Raw genomic sequence first — 22,862 nt, 5'->3', positions numbered from 1 at the left:
CGGGAGTACGGAGGGGACAGCGCGCTGCAGGGCGGACGGCTGGGGCTGGAGCTGCCCGGGACGTTAATCCGCAGGGCGATGCGGAGCGCAGGGGGCCGGAGGCCGGGAGCAGTCGGCGGACAGAACTTTGCCTTCCCAGGCGTGCGGGTGTGAACCCCAGAGCCGCCTCCCACACCCGGCGGAAACACCCTTCCAATGCAATCGTTACAAGCACCGGTCCGGTCCCCTCCCACACCCACTCAGCCGCTCTCCCGCGCCTCCTCCCTAGCCCTAAAGACGCAGCCCGGTGCGTGCAGCAAGCAGGCAGCTCGGGAGCAACAGGCATGCAAGCAGCCCACATTGCTATTCTCCGCAGCTCCTCATCCCTCCACCCATCGCAGCTCGGCACGTCTCCAAGCCAGCGCTCCGGGGTGTGCCGCGAGCCCTAGGGACAGGGGAGCGCATCGTCTGATGATTTCGGGGGGGGGGGCTAGGAGTGTAGCCGGTCCCCTATAATGTCTGTGCCTTTTGAAAAGCACCGCCTAACGTAATCAACGCTGCTGATAAAACAGGTCTGCACCTAGTTCGTTGGCAGCAAAGCAAAGGCGCGAACAGCCAAAGGACCCAGCAATGTAGCCGGAGACCCCACATCACTCCGAGCGGACACTGAGCGCAGGCCATCGCGTGCCTCTGACTTCCCGCGGGGTCCCACACGCTGCTCGCCCTCGCTTTAGCGGAGTTCCCCCAATTACAGGCGGGAGCTGGGTGCAGATGGAAAGCGTCTCTCTCACCAGCAGAAGTTGGTCCAGTAAAAGGTGGGTCCAAGCAAAACCTCGCCCACCTTGACTCTCTAAGATGCTGGGACCCACAGAGCTACACCGCACCGCTCCATGTCACTTGCAGGCGGATGAATGTGGCTCCCCGTTCTGCTGTGAGATTGCATTCCCTTTCCCAGGGGGATGTATTTGATTTCCTGCCTTCAGCCCTGAACCCTGTCAGAGTCGGGAGATAAATGTGTCTGTGCGGGCGCATCCTAAGTCACGCTACCACTGTGCTAAACTTTTCAATCACACAAACCCTCCCGAAGTCGCTCCCCTCCCCACTCCGTCCCTTTCACTGTTATTCAGAGATGCTTCAATGATCCAGCCTCGCTTGTGAAACCCCCTTCCATTGCCTTGTGGATTCCGTACTAAAAATGCCAGCAGCTTGTATGAAAATAACTTGCACAATGCAGTGAGATCACCCGAAACCATCCCTCCTTCCCCTCCACGAGCAGGTAAGAGGAAGGAATTTAAGGACCCTGCCAATATTAGCAGCAAGGGGGGGGGGGGCGATGATAAATCACGGTCGCCAGCTCCTGGTTTTTCCCCTGTCTCTCCACTTTGCTGCAAGGAACCGTGGTGCCGCCCTCTGGGGCAGGGCAGCCTTGGCACCACCATGGGGAGAGGCGGGGGCGGCCAGGGCAGGGCACTGCGGGGGCGATGCCCTGTTCCTTCCTCTCTGCAGGTGACCTCACCGGCAGAGGGGGGCGGGGGGGTTGAAGACTAACACCCCCAGCCCCAATCTCATCCCTCCTGCCATTGGCCCTGGCCAGGCTTTTCACCGTCCCTCTGCGGCGGGTGCCGTGTGCCCGCCGGGGGCTGGGGCTCGCGGCTCGGCAGGCTGAGCAACAAGAGGTCACCCTCCCGCCCGCGCCCGGCTGCGCTCCTCGCCCCGGCTCCGGCAGCCGGGCGGTTGCCATCAATTATTAATCGCCTCCCAGCAGCCGCGGCGGGGAGCGGGAGCAGCCGCGATAAGGGAGGGCGGCAGGGAGGGCGGGCAGGAGGAGGGGAGTGTGTGTGCGAGCTGCGCCTGGCTCACTGAGGCCGGCGGCTGCCTGCGGAGCGGAGGCTGCAGCGGCGGCGCGTTTGGAGAGCTGCGGGTCCCCCTCGCCACCATGTCCCCGCGCTGCGCGGCGGCCGCCTCGCCGGGAAGGGCCGCCGCCCCGGAGGACACGGGAGGATGAGGCGGAGGCGGCGGAGGAAGGAGGAGGCGGCGAGGCAGGCAGGGGGAGGCCGGAGGAGGCGGTGGGGCAGCGGAGGATGAAGTGGAGTGTCCGGGGAGCCTGCGCCGCGCTCTCCAGCTGCCTCCTGCTCGCCTGCGCGCTCAGCGCCGCCGCCGTGGGCCTCAAGTGCTTCTCGCTGGGCTCGGAGCTCAAGGGGGAGCCCTTCCGCCTGGGCACCGCCGCCGGCGCCTTCTACTCGGGGCTGCTGCTGGCCGCCGGCCTCTCGCTGCTGGGCTCGGCGCTGCTCTGCTGCCGCCCGCCGGAGGGGGAGGCGGCCGGGGGGCAGCAGCCCGCGGCGGCGGGCGGGGGCGGCGAGGCGGCGCCGCCGGGGGGCCGGCAGAACTTCCTGCTGCTGGGCGTGCTGGTCTTCATGCTGGGCGTGCTGAGCGCCTTCGCCGGGGCCGTCATCGACGGCGACACGGTGTCGCTGGTGGAGAGGAAGTACTCGCACTACTGCGGCCCGGCCCTCGGCGGCGGCGGCCCGCGGGCGGCGAGCGCGGCGCTGCGCTGCCAGAAGCTGCGGGACTACCAGCGCGGCTTGGTGCTCTCCACCGTCTTCAACGCGCTCGAGTGCCTGCTGGGCCTGCTCAGCCTGCTGCTAGTCCGCAACTACAAGGCGGCCCAGCAGCGCGGGCTCCGCCGGCAGCGCCGCCGCCAGCAGCAGCGGCCGGCGCCTGGCGGGAGGAGACGGAGGCGGCGGCGGGACGGAGGCGGGGGCGCGGGCGGGCGGCGGGCGCCGCGGCCGAGCCAGGGCTCCATCTTCTCCAGCGAGGAGCCCGAGCTGTCCCCCGCCGACTGCCCCTTCCAGGCAGTCTCCTACATCAACGTGGGCGTCTTCCACGTGTTCGACGAGGCCGGCGTGGAGGTGCACTGCGGCGGGCACCCCTCCCTGGAGCTGCCCGGCTACTCGCCCATGGACCCCGAGCTCAACCCTTCCTACCCCTATTGCTACCCGCTGCCCCACGAGCAGCCCCCGGCCTATGAGGAGATCTACCCCAGGGAGCCCTGCGCCAACAGCAGCTAGCGAGGGGCCGGCCCCGGGGAACCGCACCTGCGCTGACAATCAGCCGCTGGCACCAGGCAGCCCCTGCCACAGCTTTTGGGGGACATACCCTGGGCAGCATCAGCCCCCTCTCTTCACCTCATCGGCCCGCGCAAGAAGCGTGCGTCCCTCGTCTCTCCGCGCTAACGCCCGCTGCGGCTCAGCGCCTTGCAAAAGATCAGCCTCAGTCTCCCGCACCCTCGAGCTCCATCACTGCATTTCGTGAGACCCTGACCAGAGCCCCACCGTCCGCTGCTCCTGCTGGTGAAGAAGGCTGGGGCGTGACTGAGCAATCCCACTAGTACATTTTTCACTACCATGGTTCTGCCTGCTGGACTTTTTCATCTGTCTTGTCTGCTAAATATCAAGATCAAGTTTTAAAAGGCTGGACAAGAACCATTTAGGAGTTGGTTCTTCCCGTCCTGATGTCTCTTTGGCCAATTTTTTTTTAAGTGAATCATCATCATAGTCTTTTCTTCAGCTTTAAAACGGTACAAAAGTATACCATTTATGATAACCAGCCAGGGTAAGGGGAAAAGTGTAAGGAAGCTTCTTTACTTCTCAAACAGAGAAATTTTTAACAACGAAAAGACGTTCCTGTAATGTTTACCACAGCTGTTTGGGGAAATTCTTATGTTTACACTTTCTTGAAGATTTAAATTCTATTTAAAATGTAGTGAGAATTAAACCCTGTGTTGGGTCTGGTAGGGTGCACATTAACCCCCCCCTGCACTTTCAAAAGGAAAAGGAAACAGCAACATTTTTGTACACTAATGTGCCTGCTTTTGTTGTTAACTTCTTACTGTAAAAGCTTTCGAAAGCCTACAGCGAAAAGGTTTGGTAGATTCATTGCAATCTAAAATTAATCATTTTACTAAAATAATTGAGATGTTATTGGGATATAGCAATTAAAAGGAAGTCCAAATGTCACCTACATTCCTTTTTGTAAACAAGTTCTGTGTTTTTAATGCGAGGCAGGGGTCATTTTTGTTTTACACAAGTTTAATTTTGTACAACTATATAGTTTCTCTTGTAAAGAATTTCATCTTACTGTTATAAATTCATCAATCTGGTAAGCTTGAATATTAAAGTTTATTTTAAAATATATACTTTAAACAGCCTTAATTGATGTAATTGCCACAGTTCTAAAGGAGAAGTTGTACAAACACACCTTCCAAACACGTTTTCAGAATCACACTTAAAATTCCCACTAAACCTGGAGAATAAAAGTGGAAAGCGTAATTTAATGCACAGAGAGCAAAGAAAAAAAATTAGATTAATTTACAAAAGTTAGCAAATACAGACATATTTAAAAAGGATTCCAGCCAAAAATAAGAAACTATTAATCCTCATTTAGCAGCCTGTTGTGGGATGTCAATTTATCAGATAGCAGGAGAAAGTAATAATTAAGGAAAACAACTATGGGGTATTTTTTTGTTGCACAGAAAAGGTGAAGGCTTAAGTAATGTTGCCCAAAGAACAAACAAGGCACACTTCGGATGGTGGCCTCCCACCTCTTTTTTCAATTAGCATGTATTAAAATGGAATCCTATACAAATAAGAACCCTTCTGTTAATCCTCATTTTGGAACCTACTGTGTAATGTCAGTGTATTAGATAGTAGGAGGAAGAGGTAGTTACAGGAAAACAGAATTATGGCATATTTTTGTGGGGGACAAAGTTATTTTTAAATGTTAAGAAGCCAAGAGAAAAGTAATTTACAGCCTTAGACTCAGTAAAAGCACATTTTAGCCTAAAAATGTTGCTGCCTCTCTGCACTATTTTGTTTTCTAAAGCATTTTGATTTGCACACTTTGTATTGCCTAAAATGCAGAATGCCTTAGAAGTCTTTTTAAAATAAACTGTATCTATGAATCACATAACAAATCTTTACTCTAGATATGGAATCAAATGCAACTATTCCAAGTTTGCCAAGTAATTCTAAATTGTGGAAGTCTAGTGATACAGTGCTTTTCATTTGGCTGAAATTTTATCCTGTGGAGAAGGCCAGCACAAAGCCCTGTTTAAGTCCTACTTAAGTCTTCAAAATAGGCTTTATGCTGGCCCTCTGCACAAGGGGAAAATTTCACCCCCTTTAAACCCAATCCTGTAGTCCTTACATACAGTGCTGATTTAGCCAAAAATTTCATATTTTATATAATAGAGAGAGCCAAGGTTGTGGGGTTTGGTTTTTTGTTTTTGATGGTTTATTTTTTATTTTATTTTTTTACAAAATGGGTAACTGAAGGAAGGATGCTAAATCCTTATTTAGGCTCCTGAATAAGTGGCTTGATTAGCAAAAATGCTGAGCACCCAGCCACTCACTGAATTTAAAGGGGAATTGCTGGGTGCTGAGTACTTTTAAAAGTTAGGCCATTACTTGAAATGGCTAAATAGAGATTTAGAAGGTTAACGGCAGGTGTCTATTTTTAAAATCTTGGCTATACAATGGAATTTTTTAAAAACTTTAAGAAATTGATTTTTAACAGGAAATACCAATATTTTAGGGTTCATAAAATTAGATAAGTCTGAAACTCCAGTTGTTCCAAAGACCAGTGCTCAGGGAAATAAATGGAAAGTCAAGAAAGCTACCTATTACACTCAAGTTTAAATATAAAATAACTTTAAACTCAAAATTTTAAAAGATTGTTAAATTCACTTTTTTGTTGTGTTATTTAAATATTATCTTTTCAGAATGCCATTATGTTTAAACATTGTTTGTGGATCAGCTACTTCCTAAATTCATATCTTTCTTCACTTGGGCTTTTTCCCCTACTAATAGTTTAATTTAGTGATGGAAAACATGCCGGAAAAACAATCTAAATCCAACTACTACCTATTACGTTAATGGGAGTTTTGCCATTGACTTCAATGGGAGTAGGAGTCAGCACAAATGATTCTAGCTACTCCACATAATACATGTGTAAAACAATATATTAGTCTTCTGGCACAACAGATAAGATGCAGCATGAAATATTAGCTCTCAGATATGTATTATTTGTATCAACAGAAGTGTGAAGAAGGTAACATGGTGTCATACACTTTTTATACATATAAAATTAGGCAGGCAAGTTGACCAAACAAGCCATGTTTTCTTAAAGATGGTATGCAAATGTTTCAGGTATCAGGTGACTAACTTTTATGGTAAAACGCAAATGTATTTATTTCTCAGTGAGAAGAAACTTATAAATACAAAGTACAAGAAGAAGCTTCACAAGCGTGATCCAAGTGTCATGGAGCCATTTTCAGTAATTTTGAAAACCATTATTATATAGATTGAGCAATAATGTTCGAGTGTATATATAGTATTCTGCCCAAATGGAAATAGGCTGGTGTAGTATTAGAATTTTAGGTTAATTACATTAGAGGGCTCATGCTACCCAATCTTTTTAAAATTATATCCCATATGTCATGTAATTGACAGAGCAAATGCAAAAGCAAATCTGATATAGGTCACTGGGGGGGAGGGGGGTTAACTACCTTACAGGATTTTATTCCATAAACATAATAAAACAAGGGAAAAAACCACACAAATATTGTTAACACGTGTATCCATACATACACACTCATTTAGGTCCCAGTCTTGCTTTAATTGAAGACCATGGCAACACTCCCATTGCGCCTGATCAGCCACTGCTTTACACTTTGTTTAGTCACATCTGTGCAAAGGTGATATAAAGTGGGTGTGAATGCTACTGAACTTGCAGCATTTCACCTCCATTTTCCAATGCCTTTTCGCAGGTGTAAGTGACCAAAAAAGGAACAAGACAGTGGAGAATCAGGCCCATTGTCTTCGGCCGGAGCAGAATTGGGCCTCTGTGTGAAAAGAAAATGCCACCAGCCTATTAGTAATTCAGATGAATGATTTTCACACACTCCAACATCTTGCTTAACTAAGTTACTATATTTTGCATTGTAATTGACAGACAGAATAAATGTAAATTAAAAAAGAAAGAGCATTTGATGCTAAAAGAAATTTTTATTAAACTAGTACAGTTCATACTCTAAGTTTGATTTCACTATAGGACTTCTTTGGTTCACCAAAAGGCACTATGGTGACTGGTATAACTTAGATATATTTCAAATGTAATGTTTAATCATCAGAAAAGGTTTCTAAAAAAAAAAGTTAATGTGATGAGGGCAATCTGTTTCTGGGTTTGGACTTAGTACATATGAAAACCTTTTCTCCATTTTGCCATTTAATCTGAGATTGATCCTCAACAAAAATGTCAATAATTGAGATTGTAATTTTAGGATCAATAAAATATGTTTTAAAGCACAGCATATCCTATGAGAAAAGCCTAATGCTCTTCATTTCATCTTTCCTTCTTGTCTTATAGTTATACCTAACATTGCTACTCAGAATAATATTTAGTTGCAATTTCCAGGACAAAGTATGTTTTCAGGGATTTATACTGAGCATCAGGTGGAAAACTGGCATTATATTTATTAGAATCATAGAATATCAGGGTTGGCAGGGACCTCAGGAGGTCATCTAGTCCAACCCCCTGCTCAAAGCAGGACCAATCCCCAATTTTTTTGCTCTAGATCCCTAAATGGCCCCCTCAAGGGCTGAACTCACAACCCTGGGTTTAGCAGGCCAATGCTCAAGCCACTGAGCTATCCTCCCCTCCCCATTAGCCCTGCTTTGAATTAAAATCTACTTAAGTAAGTTAACCAATATTTTTAGTTATAGAGCATTCAGAGGTTTTTGGATGCCTTTTTATTATTTAAATGCCCAAACGAGTTCTATTTTTTAAAAATTTTATATAATGAAATTCTTCGAGCACAACTACGGTCTCTCTCCTTAATACAGGCTATTAACTCCTTTTAAATTTAGTATGGGAGAATAAGATTGAATTCTTACTGTAGACTCGCCATTTTAAAACTTTATTTTTTTCTAAATGGCCATTTAACCTCAAAAAGGTTTCAGAGTAACAGCCGTGTTAGTCTGTATTCGCAAAAAGAAAAGGAGTACTTGTGGCACCTTAGAGACTAACCAATTTATTTGAGCTGTAGCTCACGAAAGCTCATGCTCAAATAAATTGGTTAGTCTCTAAGGTGCCATAAGTACTCCTTTTCTTTTAACCTCAAAAAGTTGCTCTTGTACATGACTAAACACATACTCTACAAAAGCACTGTGGTACTGAAACTCATAACTTAGCATTTATAAAATGGGGTCCAGAAAGACCAGTGCAATGTTATATGAAATTCCCCATCTAATGAATATGTTGCAACAATTCAGTTTAAATTGCACTGAGTTCAGAAAGCGCCCCTGAACCAACACACTGTCACTGAGAGGAATTAAAGCTCATCATTCGTTTGCATTGCTTTGGTATGTTCTTGCTATTACAGTATCAAGGTGGAGACCATTGTGCTGCATATGCCATCTCTGGGTGAAATTCACCGCAGTGCAGAGGGACAAACACAAGACCTATGCACAACTTATGCTCTCAATATAGAGTTTAAGTGGTGCCTGTGCCGGTCCTCTGCACAGGGATACATTTCACCTGATATTCAGACAGAGCAAATCATGTAATATTAGAACTCTGTGTATAGCCTCATAGTTCACTGACCCTGAGACTGAAGCATGACAGTTTTGGATGCGGTAATTCCCCTATCATGGGTGTATATCTCATTTACAACAGACCAAATCCTGAAGTCCCCTTTTCATTCCCTTCAGGACAAATCTTTATGGACTTCAATGGGTTTATCCTGGAGTAATGATTAAAGACTTAAAGATTTGGCCCAATAGTCCTATGCTGAGTTTCAGATATTTGAAAGATCTCATTAGATTTATAGGAGAAAAATATGTTTCTATTAAAATATCATATAAAGTATCACTGGCAGCATGCTGCCTATTTGTAAGCTCATATGTATTATGGGAAATGGAGAGAACTGAAGGATCAAAATTGTGTAGATGGCCCAGAGATTGCCTCAAGGGAGGATTGATCATAGAAGTAGCTGGTGTGTCACTTCCAGATTTGATTCTATGGTGATCCAGTTTGGTAATGTCTAGTAGTTGTTGTTTTTTATGTCTGAGAGTCTTTGTGAATAAGTCAGTAGTCTCAGTCCTGTTCCTAGGGGACAGATGTCTACTGAACGCCATAAAAGTCCCTACCACAGTTGTCAATCTTGCTATTCTTATCAGCAGTCAAGGTTTGAAAGGCATGAAGGCTGAAATAGTCTTATATGTGGTCCCTCTAGAACAGAGTTAAGGCATGATGGGTGGGGTGAAGAGGGGAAGTTGTACAGATATTTTTGGAGAAAGAGGACTTCATGCTCTAGATCCATCATGGTTTTTAAGTGAGAATCTGCATTAGATATAGGGAAATATATCCAAGAGAGTATTTTCAGCACACACGTTTGAAATCTTTTCAAAAACCGTAAGACTTTCTTTTAGAGAAGGTGCTAGAAATCTTTGCATTTTCTCCTTAGCCTCCTTTAAATCCTAATTTGATTCACCTAATTAAATCATCAGGAGTTTAAATTATTAAATTTAGGGAAAAGTATTTAAATTTAGGGAAAATATTAGCTTAATCCTGCAAGATACCGAGTGCACTTAATTCTACTGAGGTCATAGGAAGGAACTCAGCACCTTGCAGGATCAGGCCTGATATGGCCCAAATTGTGGCAGTCAGTCACTGCCTGGGAAGGGAGTGGTGCAAGAGACAGTCCTTTCCAAAGCAGCACAGGGGCTCCCTGCAGGCTGCAGACATGTCTGAGGTGCATTTAATCATCATATATTCATGATTAAAATGTATAACCTTACAAAGATGTCCATAGGGAAATGTAAGATTTGAGTAGATGCATGTAATTTCAGCTAATTTATATATATATTTTGAACCAAACTTATCCTAAGAGAAAATACTGCAAAAAAGGGGATTGTGCTCCCACACACACACAAAAAAATCTATATGGAATTTCTGCCATGCTCCTGCTCCTCCAAATATCTGACCGTTCCTGGATTACCATGAAATTGCTGGAACAGACAGAAGATGGTCTGGCTAGAGTCCTGGAGAAGGGATGAAACTGAAGTGCAAATATGTTGAAAGCTATTAAGTGTTTCTAGGATGTTTTGATTACCCATGAGTGCTCTCAAGAGCTGCGCATGTGCTATGAACAGCAAATTCCGTAATTTTCAGAAACAGATAAAGCAGTTGAAAGATCTACTTTTATGATGCTGAGGAGGGGAAATATTAGCAAATGAAGATATACAGGTGCTAAATGGGACAACTTTTCTAAAAGACAAAACTAGAAGATTTAGAGAACCAGAGGTGATTCTCCAATCTGTGTTTTGTGGGCATCCGAAATGAAGAGAAGGATGTTGAGTTGATGGGTTTTCTGTGATGGCTCTTGCAACCAACACTCAGTAGAAAAGATCCAGGCCAAGAAATAGAAAGCACACTTGTTGTTCTTAGGCCCAAGTCGAAGACCAGATAAAAGTTCTTGCACTTCACCAGCAGAAGTGATTTTGCAAGAAATCCTAGTTGCAACTTTGGTGGATATTGATAAACAGATTTGCACCCATTCTGATACTAACATTGAAACTAACTCCGAGACATAACATCTGATCATTGCTGAGAAATCACGTTCTGCCTCTGACATGTTATGTTGCCATCTGAAGGGAACAGAAAGGGGTTTCTGCCAACACTGTGCAACTGGATTATTTGATTTAAAACAGTTTGACTGGAGTGGCATCTTCCCCTTCTACATCACCAAGAAATCCTGGATCATTACCCTGAGCTGCCAAGAGATACAATTTGTACTAAGTTTTATCCTGAACATTGCTTTAATGTACAATGATTTCATGTTCCTATACATACTGTATAACATATTGCTGTGGCTTGCCCATGAGATGTCATACATACTCATGACATTTATATGCTAACATCTGGTATATAAGTACATTGAGCAGGCCAAGCTTATGGACCACCTGCTACTATGCCCAGGATGGTTTGGTTTTGCGTATCTGTTAAGTGGTGATTAATCCAGGAGATAGCACTGCAATTTGGGTCAAATCCTGGCCCTGCTTTATGTAACTGTAAGAGTGTTATCCCCTTATTGCCAAAGTTCTACACTTGACCCATCAATACTGAGAAGAGGTAGAAGAAGGGAAACTGGTTCTTGTTCTGGGGCCATGGAGATTTCTACAAAACTACCATGTGGGAGTGAGGAAACGGCCTCCCTAAGGCCAAGTAACAGTGGATAGGATGAGTGGGTAGGCTACTGTCCTCATCTCCCTGTGAACACTATGGAAGTGATTTCATCACCTCTATATGGGAGCTAGGTATTTTAGCCACTGTGTTCCTCTCTAAACTGACTGCTTTCTGAGAGTTATTAGTCAGGAGACCAGTCTTGATTCACAATGTCTATTCAATCTCTCCCAGCCAAGCAACTGCCAGAGGAATTCCCTACACACATGGAGTCAAGACGACACTGTGCTTGTGCATTGCCTCTCCTGTGCTCAGGTGGGAGAATGCTATGGTATATTAAATTATTGGATCAGTCAGGGGTACAATAAATAGAAAAGAGGAAGACGACATGAGAAAGCCTTGCTAGTATCCTGCAGTTATACAGGTTTTTTGTTTCTTTAAAAAAAACCTATCTACAAACATCCATTGTCTCATGTATCCCCCTGAAGTTTGTGGGAGTTTTACCTGTGTTAGGTCTGCAAGATCAGACATTCTAAGTCTGAGTAATGCTGTCGAAAAGTCCCACACACTGGTTTACCTCAAAAGCAGTCCTGACCTTGTTCCAGCAAACGCATCTATGCATGAAAAGCACAAACAGGGCTGAAACTACAGGAGTCCATTACTCTTTCGACAACAGCAGCAAAATAGATAAAAATGCTATTTTAAGTAGCAACAGCTCAGATTCAAAAAGTTCTTCGTTACAGGGAATATGGACCTGGCCAGGGTTAGAATGGCTTTGGGAAGGCATCTATGCACGAAAGGAAAATGGATATTTTCTTCCACAACATTTTCCTGACAACTATTGGAAACATATGAGGAAGGCAGGGGATTTCAACGCACTGTCGCATGTACTACTAGAACTGGTTTTCTGTTGTACAATGTATTCAGAACTTCACCTTACGTCTGATTGACTCTAACTTGCAATTTTTTCCTGGCAGATATCATATTCATGCACACACATTTTTTTAAACATATTCAGGGCTAACCTACAGAACTCTCACTCATATGGAGTAGTACATTGTTCCAGGTGATGTCCCTATGAAATCAACCCAACTGTTCACGGAGTAAGGGCTTACCAAACATGAGCAAGAGTATCCCAATCTAGCCCATAGTAAAAGAGAGGACGTAAGCTCTCTTGTTGTCTCTGACCATACTGTTCCCTAAACGTAAACCAGGCTATTTGTTAGAAGTGTCCGTGGAATGTTGCCTCAAGATCCCTTCAGGCTTTATCGTGGGCATAACTAAGCGCCCAGTGCAGGGGAATAAGGGGGTACAAGGAATCCTCTTCTGTAATGAATGGGCTACCCACATTGTCGCCACCTGTGCAATCTGGAACAAGGACTGGGCAGAGGTTTGGCTCCACTCACAGCAATGCATTTGTATCAGTGTGGGAAAGGGGGAATAAATTATACAAGGCAAGGGGCTCCTGCAGCTTATTTCTCCCCAGGACAATCGGGGACTGAATCATGACTCACAAGTCAGTCCCTATCCCCCTCTGGGGGCAGCACAGCTCTGTCCGTCCCTTAACATGGCCTGGATTGCAAGGTCCCTGTGTAGCCCTCGATAATGTCATGAAGTCCAAAGCCAGAATTAACTGCAGTCTTCAAAATGATACTCCGCAGATAAGGCCTGGGTAAATGATGCTTCTCTGGTGGAAATTTCTTAGCTGACTCTTGGTAGATAAAAGAAAGCCTCTGACACCACAATGAATGGTGTGCCACTTCCAAAGAAGCTCATCTTAAAAGAAAAATAGGGATACCAAGCCAACTAGCAGAGATAGTTAAAATCAGAAGGGACGTAAATCCAAACGAGAGCCACAAAACAGAGATCTTTGACCATTTCCTCTATTTTCATCCTTGACAGTCATTTCAACTTGTTCATGGTTTCAGTGCTAGCTCTCAAAGTGTATAAAAGCTGGTAGAAGTAACATGGGCAAAGCATCAGGTAAAGGAGAACCAGTTTTTACATTTCTGCTCTGAACAAGAGTGGACTATATTCTAGCCTGCAAGCTTAGAAAGCAAAAGCAGAAATGATTAATTACTCTAATTAGGGCTCTAAATAGGGAAAAGCCAGCTCCCTTGAGCAAAGGCACAATGAATTTCCTCATTTACGCGCAATTGTATTGCTCAGAGGAAGAAGCCATCAAAGTGCATCTCCAAAACAAACATTTTCCGACTTTAATTTAAAAACACATTCAGGCCCTCAAAAAGAAAAGGAGTACTTGTGGCACCTTAGAGACTAACCAATTTATTTGAGCATGAGCTTTCGTGAGCTACAGCTCACTTCATCCGATGCTTATGCTCAAATAAATTGGTTAGTCTCTAAGGTGCCACAAGTACTCCTTTTCTTTTTGCGAATACAGACTAACACGGCTGTTACTCTGAAACCTGAATTCAGGCCCTCAAAACTGAAATACCTAATGCTGAGATGTAAGAGGCTATCTAGCCCCTGGCCAACAGGAAACCAGCTGAACTGAAGCAAGCTTTTCCCCTACGGAACTCTTATAAAAACCAATGCAGGAACAACAATAATCTTTATGTCAAAAGTGTACAACTGAGTCCTAAGAGACGGTGAGCTGGCTGACACCAGCTGCAGAGCTGGGGGACTGATTCTGACCTCTGTGATGGGATTCAAAAATAACTCCATTGAAATCAATGGAGCTCCACCAGAAACAGTCTCATTGTACCAAAAAGAGAGCAGGCTGCAAAAGGGATACGTACGTTATTGACCACTAGTGCTGCCCAATGCTAAACAGAAAATCCCAGCACAGTTTCGTGGTGACAGGATGGAAGATGTTATGCAAAAAACCTTTTAGTTGGATTCTCAATTTGCTCCACTCAATCTAGTCACAGACCAATGTAGCAATATTCTTTCCTTGTTCAGGATTCATTCCTATCCCAGTAGCCTAATAATGAATCACTATGCTAAATTTTGCTCATGTTTTATAATGGATGTAAACTACACAATAGTCATAAATTGGGGAAATACTGACTCATCTCTAAATGAGGGAGCACAAGAAACGGGGATGCTTTGATCAGAGTGAAATTAACTTGCTCCTTAAACAGTTAATATTGAAATTAATGAGCTACATGCTTCCCATTTCTTAATGAAAAAGAAAAAATGAAGGTTACTTACCAGGGACTGCAGCTGTTCAAGATGAGTTTCTGTACATTCACCCCACTGGGAGATGCGTCTGTGACAAGAATTTTCTTCTCACTTAGCTAGAACGCACTGAGGAACTGTAAAATCCCTGAGTATGGAAAATCATTCCCTTCCTTTATTCCCAGGAGAATCACTAATCTCAGCTGAAGGAAAGGGCATATTCCAACATTTTACAATCTTATAGTGCACTTTGGAGTTTAAGATCAAAGTGATTTACACATTCTAAAGAGGCAAGTCACTTGGGATCCACCAAAGTGTTACTTGGTCTTACCAGAACAAGTGAGTAGGATGCCTGGACATTCCCAGAAGATGATGCCTTGAATGGGCTGAAGACATCAAGAACCAGATGAGGGAAGGAAGCTTCCCAGTTTTCCCTGGAGATGATATCCCACTTCTGGAGGGTTAGCAGACTGCCAGGCCGTCACCTGTCAAGACAGCATAGGAAGTAAGGGAGAGCCAGGACCTGTGGGGAGATAGTGGTTCTAAGGCAAGGGTTTCAGGGTTTGGTGGGGCCAGGTCTTAAAGTTTGGGAAAATTCCAATCAATTTCCAACTTGCCGAGGTTTATTCAGCTGAATCCAAGGGCCTAAACCTTTTTTCGAGCATCACTAATCTCACATAAAAATAATATTGTAAATTACAGTAACCCCTAGGAATTTAGGCCTCACATTCCCTTCTCTGCTTCTCCCTTGCTCCTCCGGGAGCCCGGGGGTCGTAATTTGCTGTTAGTTTATGCTAATATGTTGGGGACAGATTTTAGGCTGTGCTCACTCCCTACCTATATACTCTACTGGGGAGTAGTAGAAGCACTGCACTCAATTACTGCTCCACAAGGATATAGCCAAAGTCACAATCAAGACCAATGAGACTTCTCGTGCAGTAAGGGTGGCAGAACCCAGCTCTTAGATATTAGGTATCACAATTGTTCTTTAAATGGAACATGAAATATAAAGTCCATTCTGTTCTCGTGCATTTTCAGAGAAAGTATATTAGGTGAACAGCTGAACTAATTTCAGATCAAGAGGAAATCAGTGATTTGCGAATGTCACATTAAAATCAAGTGATGGGGAGATGTACATACATAAAAATATAAACATTATAAACCTCACATCAAAATCGCAAGGCAGCATTACACATGGAGCCAGTTGTCGCAGAGGTTAGTGATGTGCCAATCCCTGAGGGCCCTTAAATATAAAAAGACAAATTCATTCAGTACCTGCAATTAGCTTGTCACAGAAGGGCCACATTTTATCATTATTACTGTCTGCAAATGAAAGCTTTTCCATCAAGAAAGTGTTGGCCATTTAAGAAAGCCAATCCTCATGGAGCAGACAGGTCATCCTTTTCCATTTTCTCAGAATGACCCTCTTACCGGAGAGCAGTAAGAGATCCATGTAGAAGCAAATGGAGTGAAATTTAGCCTGTGATCTTCAAAATAGAATACAACATTCAGCTGATGGAATAATTAAAGGAACATAAAAGAGGGGGAAAGAGCCCTACAGTAGGCAACTCCTGTAAGTTCACCTGGAGACCAAGTTGAACATCCAGATGGAACATTCACACCCCTCAGTCTACTGCTGCTCCCCATTTCTTCTTGGGAACCAGGGACCTTAGCACCCCCACCCCATTACTGCAGACGGAGAAAACACCTTCTGTCTGATGACAGTCACCGCTAGACCGAGACACAGGCAGATAGCATCAACATAGGCCATCGCAACTATACTCTCGGAATTAAGGGGCTTCATTTCCCTGGTGCAGGGTTGCTAGAGAGCTGCTGAGGTTTCTCTGGATACCATGAAAGGGATAATGAGGCCCTACCTACCTCTCCCTATGTGGAACAATGACTGCAGCCAGAGAGGGAATATGTCCTCTCTTATGCTCTTCTATGGGGGCTCACGCTGCTCTTGCCTCCTGGAGACCCTGATGGATTAGAAGGTGATGACCCTCACTTAAAGCCCACCCCAAAGCAACAGAATGAGGGAGCCTCTGGACTTCCTTTAACACAGGTTAGTTAGGGGATCTCTAGGAGTTACAGGGGCTTCTGGGGGGAAGGGGGACTTGAGAGGTACGCTGCAGTAATAGGGTTGCCAACTTTCTAATTGCTGAAAACTGGACACCCCGGGTCCCACCCCCACCTCTTCTCCAGGCCCTGCTCCCCATTCACTCCCCTACCCATCTCCCTCCATCATTCGCTCCCCCTCCCCCACGTCACTCACTCCCCCCTGTCCCGGGACTCACCTGCCGCCTGCAGAGCCAGGTGGGGAGGAGCTGACGTGGAGCCTGCCTGCCTGCCCAATTGGGGCACAGCAGGGTGGAGGAAGGAGTTGGCTCCTGGAGCGAGGAGCTGAGGCAGGGGCCCAGTGGGGGGGGAGGGGAGTCAGTCCCTGGAACAAGGGGCAGGGATAGGAATACAGTGGGGCAGAGGTGGGGTGGACAGGATCCCCCCCTCCCAGGAGAGGTAGTACTGGCACCTACCTCTCTGATGGAGATGCTGGAGCTGGGTCTGGTAGCCAGATAGCCACTTCTCTCCCTCAGCAGCTGAGCAGAAAGCAGCTCCTCCAGGATCCTGCTCCTTCAGAGTCTTCCTGCCCTCTTGGCAGGGAACCTGATTGCGGTTACTCTGGCCTTTATGACCGAACTTTCCAGTCAAAAACCGAACACCTGACAACACTATCAGCGGTAACTGCATTATACCAGGCACAACCAACCTTGTGTATCACAGCTGATATATTGCAATCACATTAGAACCTCAACTTCATCCTGTTACAGATGAGTTGCAAGGCTCTAATCAAACCTTATATATTGTCCTCATGCTAAAGATTGAGTCAATACTTCAGCAAGCTTTCTCAACTTTATGCGAGACAGGGTTACAACATTTCCCTGAATCAGATATCAGAAGCATGTCCTGTGCTCTTAGGCCTTGTCCACAACTGACTGAGAAATCTTCCACCAATATACCAGCATCAGTTGCAGCTTCTCTGATGGTAGCCATGGTATGGGTGTTAGCAGCCAAGGCTTTTCACCACCATTTCTAGACATACTTTGAGTAGGATTAGCTAAAAACAGTGGCAAAACCCCTACAAAAGCACTCCCACCATGTCTACTGCCAGAGGAGCTACAATAAGTGAAGTGCAATGTTGAGCGATTTCCCAGAGCACTTGTGCACAGCTTCGAAGTCCTGTCCATTACAGATTTTCAGGTACCCAACAAAACCAGGAGGATGTTATTCTGAAAGAATCTCTAAAGGTACAGAGCAGGCCCATTGCCAGACAAAATAGGAGAGAATGGAGAAAACTGTGCAGAAACTTTGAAAGAAACTGGGTCTGAGTCTCCTCCCGCCAAACGATTTGGAAAAGATGGTGCATTCCCTGGATTGTTTTTTTCCCAAGGAGCCCGTGGGAGTTAGGCACCCAAATCCCATTTAAATTCAGTTCTCAGTTCCCTTAGGCTCCTTGGAAATCCTAGCCTAAGACTTTTTTTTAAACTTGCAAGCCAAAAGTTAGCCCCCCCCCACCCCCGGTGTTTATCTGTCTAACTGAATAACTTGCCTCTTAGCAAAAATTTTCTCCTGTAAAATGCCACAAAACAAGCCACGACCTTAGAAACACACAAAGCTTCCCATCAGTTCCACACAGGAACAGCCCAAGAAGATATTCAGAAAGCCAGCGTCACTGTAATTAGCTCCACAAAACAGCTCAGAAACAGCTAGTATGCACTCATATGAGATACCAGCACTTCTCCGAAGCTAGTATCTTGTTCTCCAGAATCTCAAGTTTTCATTTTAAAAAAAAATGAAAACCACAAAAATGTGAATTGAGTAACCAAAGCAGAGAGAAGTCTGCAGCAAGCCTGGAACAATCGCTCGGAGAGGTCTAAACTTTCCCCATGCATCTCACTGAGGGGTTAACTCAGATGTCCAGTGAGGATAATTTAAAGTATCCCTGTTAACTATTTCATCCCCCATGTAAGAAAGTGAGGGAGAGGCATAGGGCTACACAATTTACTGAGTGATGTCTCATTTCTGTGCCCCAGGGGAGCTGTTTCGGAGTTATCATCACTTATCTCCTCCCCCACCACAGATCCAGAACCAAGGCGCCCCAGAGACCATGTGCATATTCAAGCCCCAGCAAGAGAGAGCCCCACTCAAGGAGCCCAGGAAAGGCAAGCAGCAACATCATGAACATATTTTCAATCTTCTGTGACAAGAGGAGTTTATTTGGTGGGCCGAGCTGGGAGGAATACTACCATCTTTCTACCTCACCTCCTGCAACCTGAACCCTGCATAAAGCCCAAGCACCTTGTCATTTCCTGCACCAGGACTATGGAGTCCCCATTCCCACATCCTAGCCACACCCAGGTCACTCAGATCCTCCTAGGGTGACCGGATAGCAAGTGTGAAAAATCGGGACAGGGAGTGAGGGGTAATAGGCTCCTATATAAGAAAAAGCCCCAAATATCAGGACTGTCCCTATAAAATTGGGACATCTGGTCACCCTAGATCCTCCTCCTTACACAATCCTGGCACCAGAGGTTCCCTGCTAGCTATAATCTAAGGCTGGGTATGCTTTTAGGTAGCATTTTCATTTCCACCTTTAAAATAAAAAATCTCTTGGGAAAAAAACACAGCCAAGCAGCCTTGGGCTCAGCTTCCCCTTGCAAAGGCACTGGTTTCCATGGCTGCCCACCCCCTTCATTCCTACACTGTTTTGTTGGTTCGCTCTTCAGGGCAGGACTTTGCACTGATACCAGTTTGATACCAGCACCTGAGCACCCTGCTGGTGTTATACTTATAAGAAGCACAAGGGATCTTTATAGGGGAGAAGGCAGCACGCCACATTTGTTGAGAATACAACAGTTAACATATACTTTTCAATCACACACACACACACCCCATGCACCCAGTCCTGCCAGTCGATGTTTATAGTTACCAGTCCAGAGTCTGGATCAATCTAGTGGCCAGCCAGATTGGTCGCAGAGGGGAGCAGGGCTTTGTCAGTCGTGATCCAATGCTCCTGGAGAGTGGCAAGACAAACCCAAAGTCCCATGGCCAAGCACCCTGTTCTTATAGTCTTTTTTCTCTGTTGAAGTCTATGGATTTTGCTGTGTCAGTTTGTGACCAGTTACTTCTTAATTGGGTATCTTTTGATGTAAACATTCCAAGAGGGTCATCCTTTCCTGGTTCTGATTTAATCATTGTCCTGTCTTTAGGGGTGCCAGCCTTCACCTCAGGGTCGTCAGTCTGCCCTTCCTTCATTATGGATGCCCGTTGATGGTTCTTTGGTGTCGTTAAGTCTCTTCACTCCTTCTTCCTTAACCATCTGGCTATAAAAATGGCCTTCACACTTTATCTTTTCCTGATGCATGCATTCCTCATTCACACAAACCGTCTTTTACAGAGACCTTTGAGAATATAAAGAGTATCAGTTTATATTGAGCAAAAGACATTGTAAATTAAACCTTTCTCTAATCTCAACATGGACACAATACAAGATCCTGTCTCTTAGGCCTGGTCTACACTATGAGTTTATGTCGGATTTAGTAGCGTTAAATCGAATTAACCCTGCACCAATCCCACACAACAAAGCCATTTTTTTCAACATAAAGGGCTCTTAAAACCAATTTCTATACTTATCCCCAATGAGGGGATTAGCACTGAAATCGACATCGCCGTTTTGAATTAGGGTTACTGTGGACGCAATTCAAAGGTATTGGCCTCTGGGAGCTATCCCACAGTGCATCATTGTGACTGCTCTGGACAGCACTCTGAATTTGGATGCACTGGCTAGGTGTACAGGAAAAGCCCCAGGAACTTTTGAATCTCATTTTCTGTTTGGCCAGGCGAGCTCATCAGCACAGGTGACCATGCAGTCCCAGAATCGAAAAAGAGCTCCAGCATGGACCGAATGGGAGGTACTGGATCTGATCGCTGTATGGGGAGAGGAATCCGTGCCATCAGAACTACGTTCCAAAAGACGAAATGCCAAAACATCTCTGAGGCCATAAGGGACAGAGGCTACAGCAGGGACGCAACACAGTGCCACGTGAAACTTAAGGCGCTCAGACAAGCATACCAGAAAACCAAAGAATCAAACAGACGCTCTGGGACAGAGCCCCAGACATGCCGCTTCTACGCTGAGCTGCATGCAATTCTGGGGGGGTCCACCACCACTACCCCACCCCTGTCCGTGGACTCTGATGATGGGGTATTCTTCGCCACGCCTGAGGATTTTGCGGACAGGGAAGATGAGGAGGAGGTCAACGACGAGCTTGAGGACAGCACACAGCACACCGTTCTCCCCGACAGCCAGGATCTTTTTATCACCCTGACTGAAATACCCTCCCAACCCAATGAAGCCAGAGAAGGGACCTCTGGTGAGTGTACCTTTTAAAATATAATACATGTTATAAAAGCAAGTGTTTTTTAATGATTAAGTAGCCCTGAGGACTTGGGATGCATTCGTGGCCAGTACAGCCACTGGAAAAGTCTGTTAACGTGCCTGGGGATGGAGCAGAAATCCTCCAGGGACATCTCCATGAAGCTCTCCTGGAGGTACTCTAAAAGCCTTTGCAGAAGGTTTCTGGGGAGAGTAGCCTTATTCCATCCTCCATGGTAGGACACTTTACCATGCCATGCCAGTAGCAAGTAATCCGGTATCATTGCATGACAAAGCCTGGCAGTGCATGGTCTCAGTGTTTGCTGGCATTCAAGCAATATCCATTGTTTATCTCCCTGTGTTATCCTCAGGAGAGTGATATCGTTCATGGTAACCTGGTTGAAATAGGGGAATTTAATTAAGGAGATATTCAGAGGTGGCTGTTCCTACTGGGCTGTTTGCCTGTGGCTGAAAAGAAATCCTCTCCACAGTTAGCCCCGTGGTGGGAGGCGGGGGCAATTGGCACTGAGCTGTTTGCGTTTGGCTAGCAGGGATCTTCCCTGATACCAGCCACGTGGTGGGGTGAGGGGTAAAGCAATCATTCCAGAGAATTGGATGGGGGAAGAGAAGTTAGTTTGGTTTCTGCTGCTGCACGTTAACAGGAAAACCGCAGCACTAAATGGCCAACTCAATGGGCTTTGCTTGGTACGGGAGAGGAGGGTGCTGCTGTTGCCAAGGTTGCAGTAGCTGAAAGACTATGGCTTACCATGGCCGCCTGCAAGCCAAGTTCTGTTGCCCGGCACTGCATGTGTGATCTCTAACACCAAAGCCGCAGGCACTCAATATAAGATGCAAAATGCAACCTTGTACCAAAATCACATGTGCTATGTAATGTGAATAGTGTTGTTCATCGTGAAAGAGTATAGCCATTGTTCTGTAAAATGTATCTTTTTAAATACTTCACTCCCTTTTTTGTCTCCAGCAGCTGCAAATGTTTCAAGCCTCCCTCCTCCGTCCCAAAGGCTATCTCAGATAAGGCAGCAAAAAAAACGCACAAGTGATTAAATGTTCTCTGAGCTCATGCAGTCGTCCGGCACTGACAGAGCTCAGCAGAATGTGTGAAGGGACACAATAGCAGAGTACAGGAAAGCGGCCAATTAACGTGAGGAGAGGTGGTGGCAGGAAGATCAGAGGAGGCGGGATGCAACGCTGGGGCTACTGCGGGATCAAACGGACACGTTCTGGCGTCTGGTGGAGGTTCATGAATGGCAGCAGGATCACAGACTGCCACTGCAGCCCCTGTTTAACCACCCTCCATCCTCCCCAAGTTCCATAGCCTCCTCACCCAGACGCCCAAGAACACGGGGAGGGGGAGGCTCCGGGCACCCAACCACTCCACCCCAGTGGACAGCCCAAGCAACAGAAGGCTGTCATTCAACAAGTTTTAAAGTGGCCTTTTCCTTCCCTCCTACCCTCCTCCCACACCCAAACTGGGCTACCTTGTGAGTTATCTCCCTATTTTTATAATCAAGTAATAAAGAATACATGTTTTTTAAACAATAGTGACTTTATTTCCTTTGCAAGCAAGCTGTGATCAAAGGGGGGAGGGTAGGTGGCTTACAGGGAATTTAGAGGCAACCAAGGTGACGGGTTTGAATCAAGGAGAAACAAACAGAAGTGTCACACAGTACCCTGGCCAGTCATGAAACTGGTTTTCAAAGCTTCTCTCATGCGCAGCGCTTCCTGCTGTGCTCTTCTAACCACCCCAGTGTCTGGCTGCGCATATTCAGCGGCCAGGTGATTTGCATCCACCTCTCACCCAGTCATAAATGTCTCCCCCTTACTTTCACAGAGATTGTGGAGCACACAGCAAGCAGCAATAACAATGGGAATATTGGTTTCGCTGACATATGAGCGAGTCAGTAAACTGCGCCAGCGACCCTTTAAATGTCCAAATGCACACTCTACCACCATTCTGCACTTGCTCAGCCTATAGTTGAACAGCTCCTTACTACTGTCCAGGATGCCTGTGTACAGCTTCATAAGCCAGGGCATTAAGGGGTAGGCT

At 45.9% G+C, this 22,862-nt stretch overlaps 2 protein-coding genes across 2 annotated transcripts; both read left to right on the top strand.

Moving 5' to 3' along the window:
- The first annotated feature begins 1,189 nt into the window (after nucleotides 1–1,189).
- On the top strand, nucleotides 1,190–22,278 carry LOC311520665 (zinc finger and SCAN domain-containing protein 29-like). The gene is made up of 3 exons (XM_084628293.1): nucleotides 1,190–1,255; nucleotides 20,259–20,792; nucleotides 21,777–22,278. The coding sequence occupies exons 2-3, from the start codon at nucleotides 20,315–20,317 to the stop codon at nucleotides 21,857–21,859; spliced, it is 561 nt and encodes a 186-aa protein (XP_084484419.1). The 5' UTR covers nucleotides 1,190–1,255; nucleotides 20,259–20,314; the 3' UTR covers nucleotides 21,860–22,278.
- TMEM271 (transmembrane protein 271) lies at nucleotides 1,818–4,121 on the top strand. Its single transcript, XM_084628292.1, has one exon. The coding sequence runs from the start codon at nucleotides 2,061–2,063 to the stop codon at nucleotides 3,045–3,047; it is 987 nt and encodes a 328-aa protein (XP_084484418.1). The 5' UTR covers nucleotides 1,818–2,060; the 3' UTR covers nucleotides 3,048–4,121.
- Nucleotides 22,279–22,862: the final 584 nt, after the last annotated feature.

Source organism: Lepidochelys olivacea (assembly GCF_965140295.1).
Source record: "Lepidochelys olivacea isolate rLepOli2 genome assembly, chromosome: 5".
Lineage (NCBI taxonomy): Eukaryota > Metazoa > Chordata > Testudines > Cheloniidae > Lepidochelys > Lepidochelys olivacea.
Note: the sequence above shows the minus strand (reverse complement) of the source record. Positions and strands in the feature narration are given on the sequence as shown.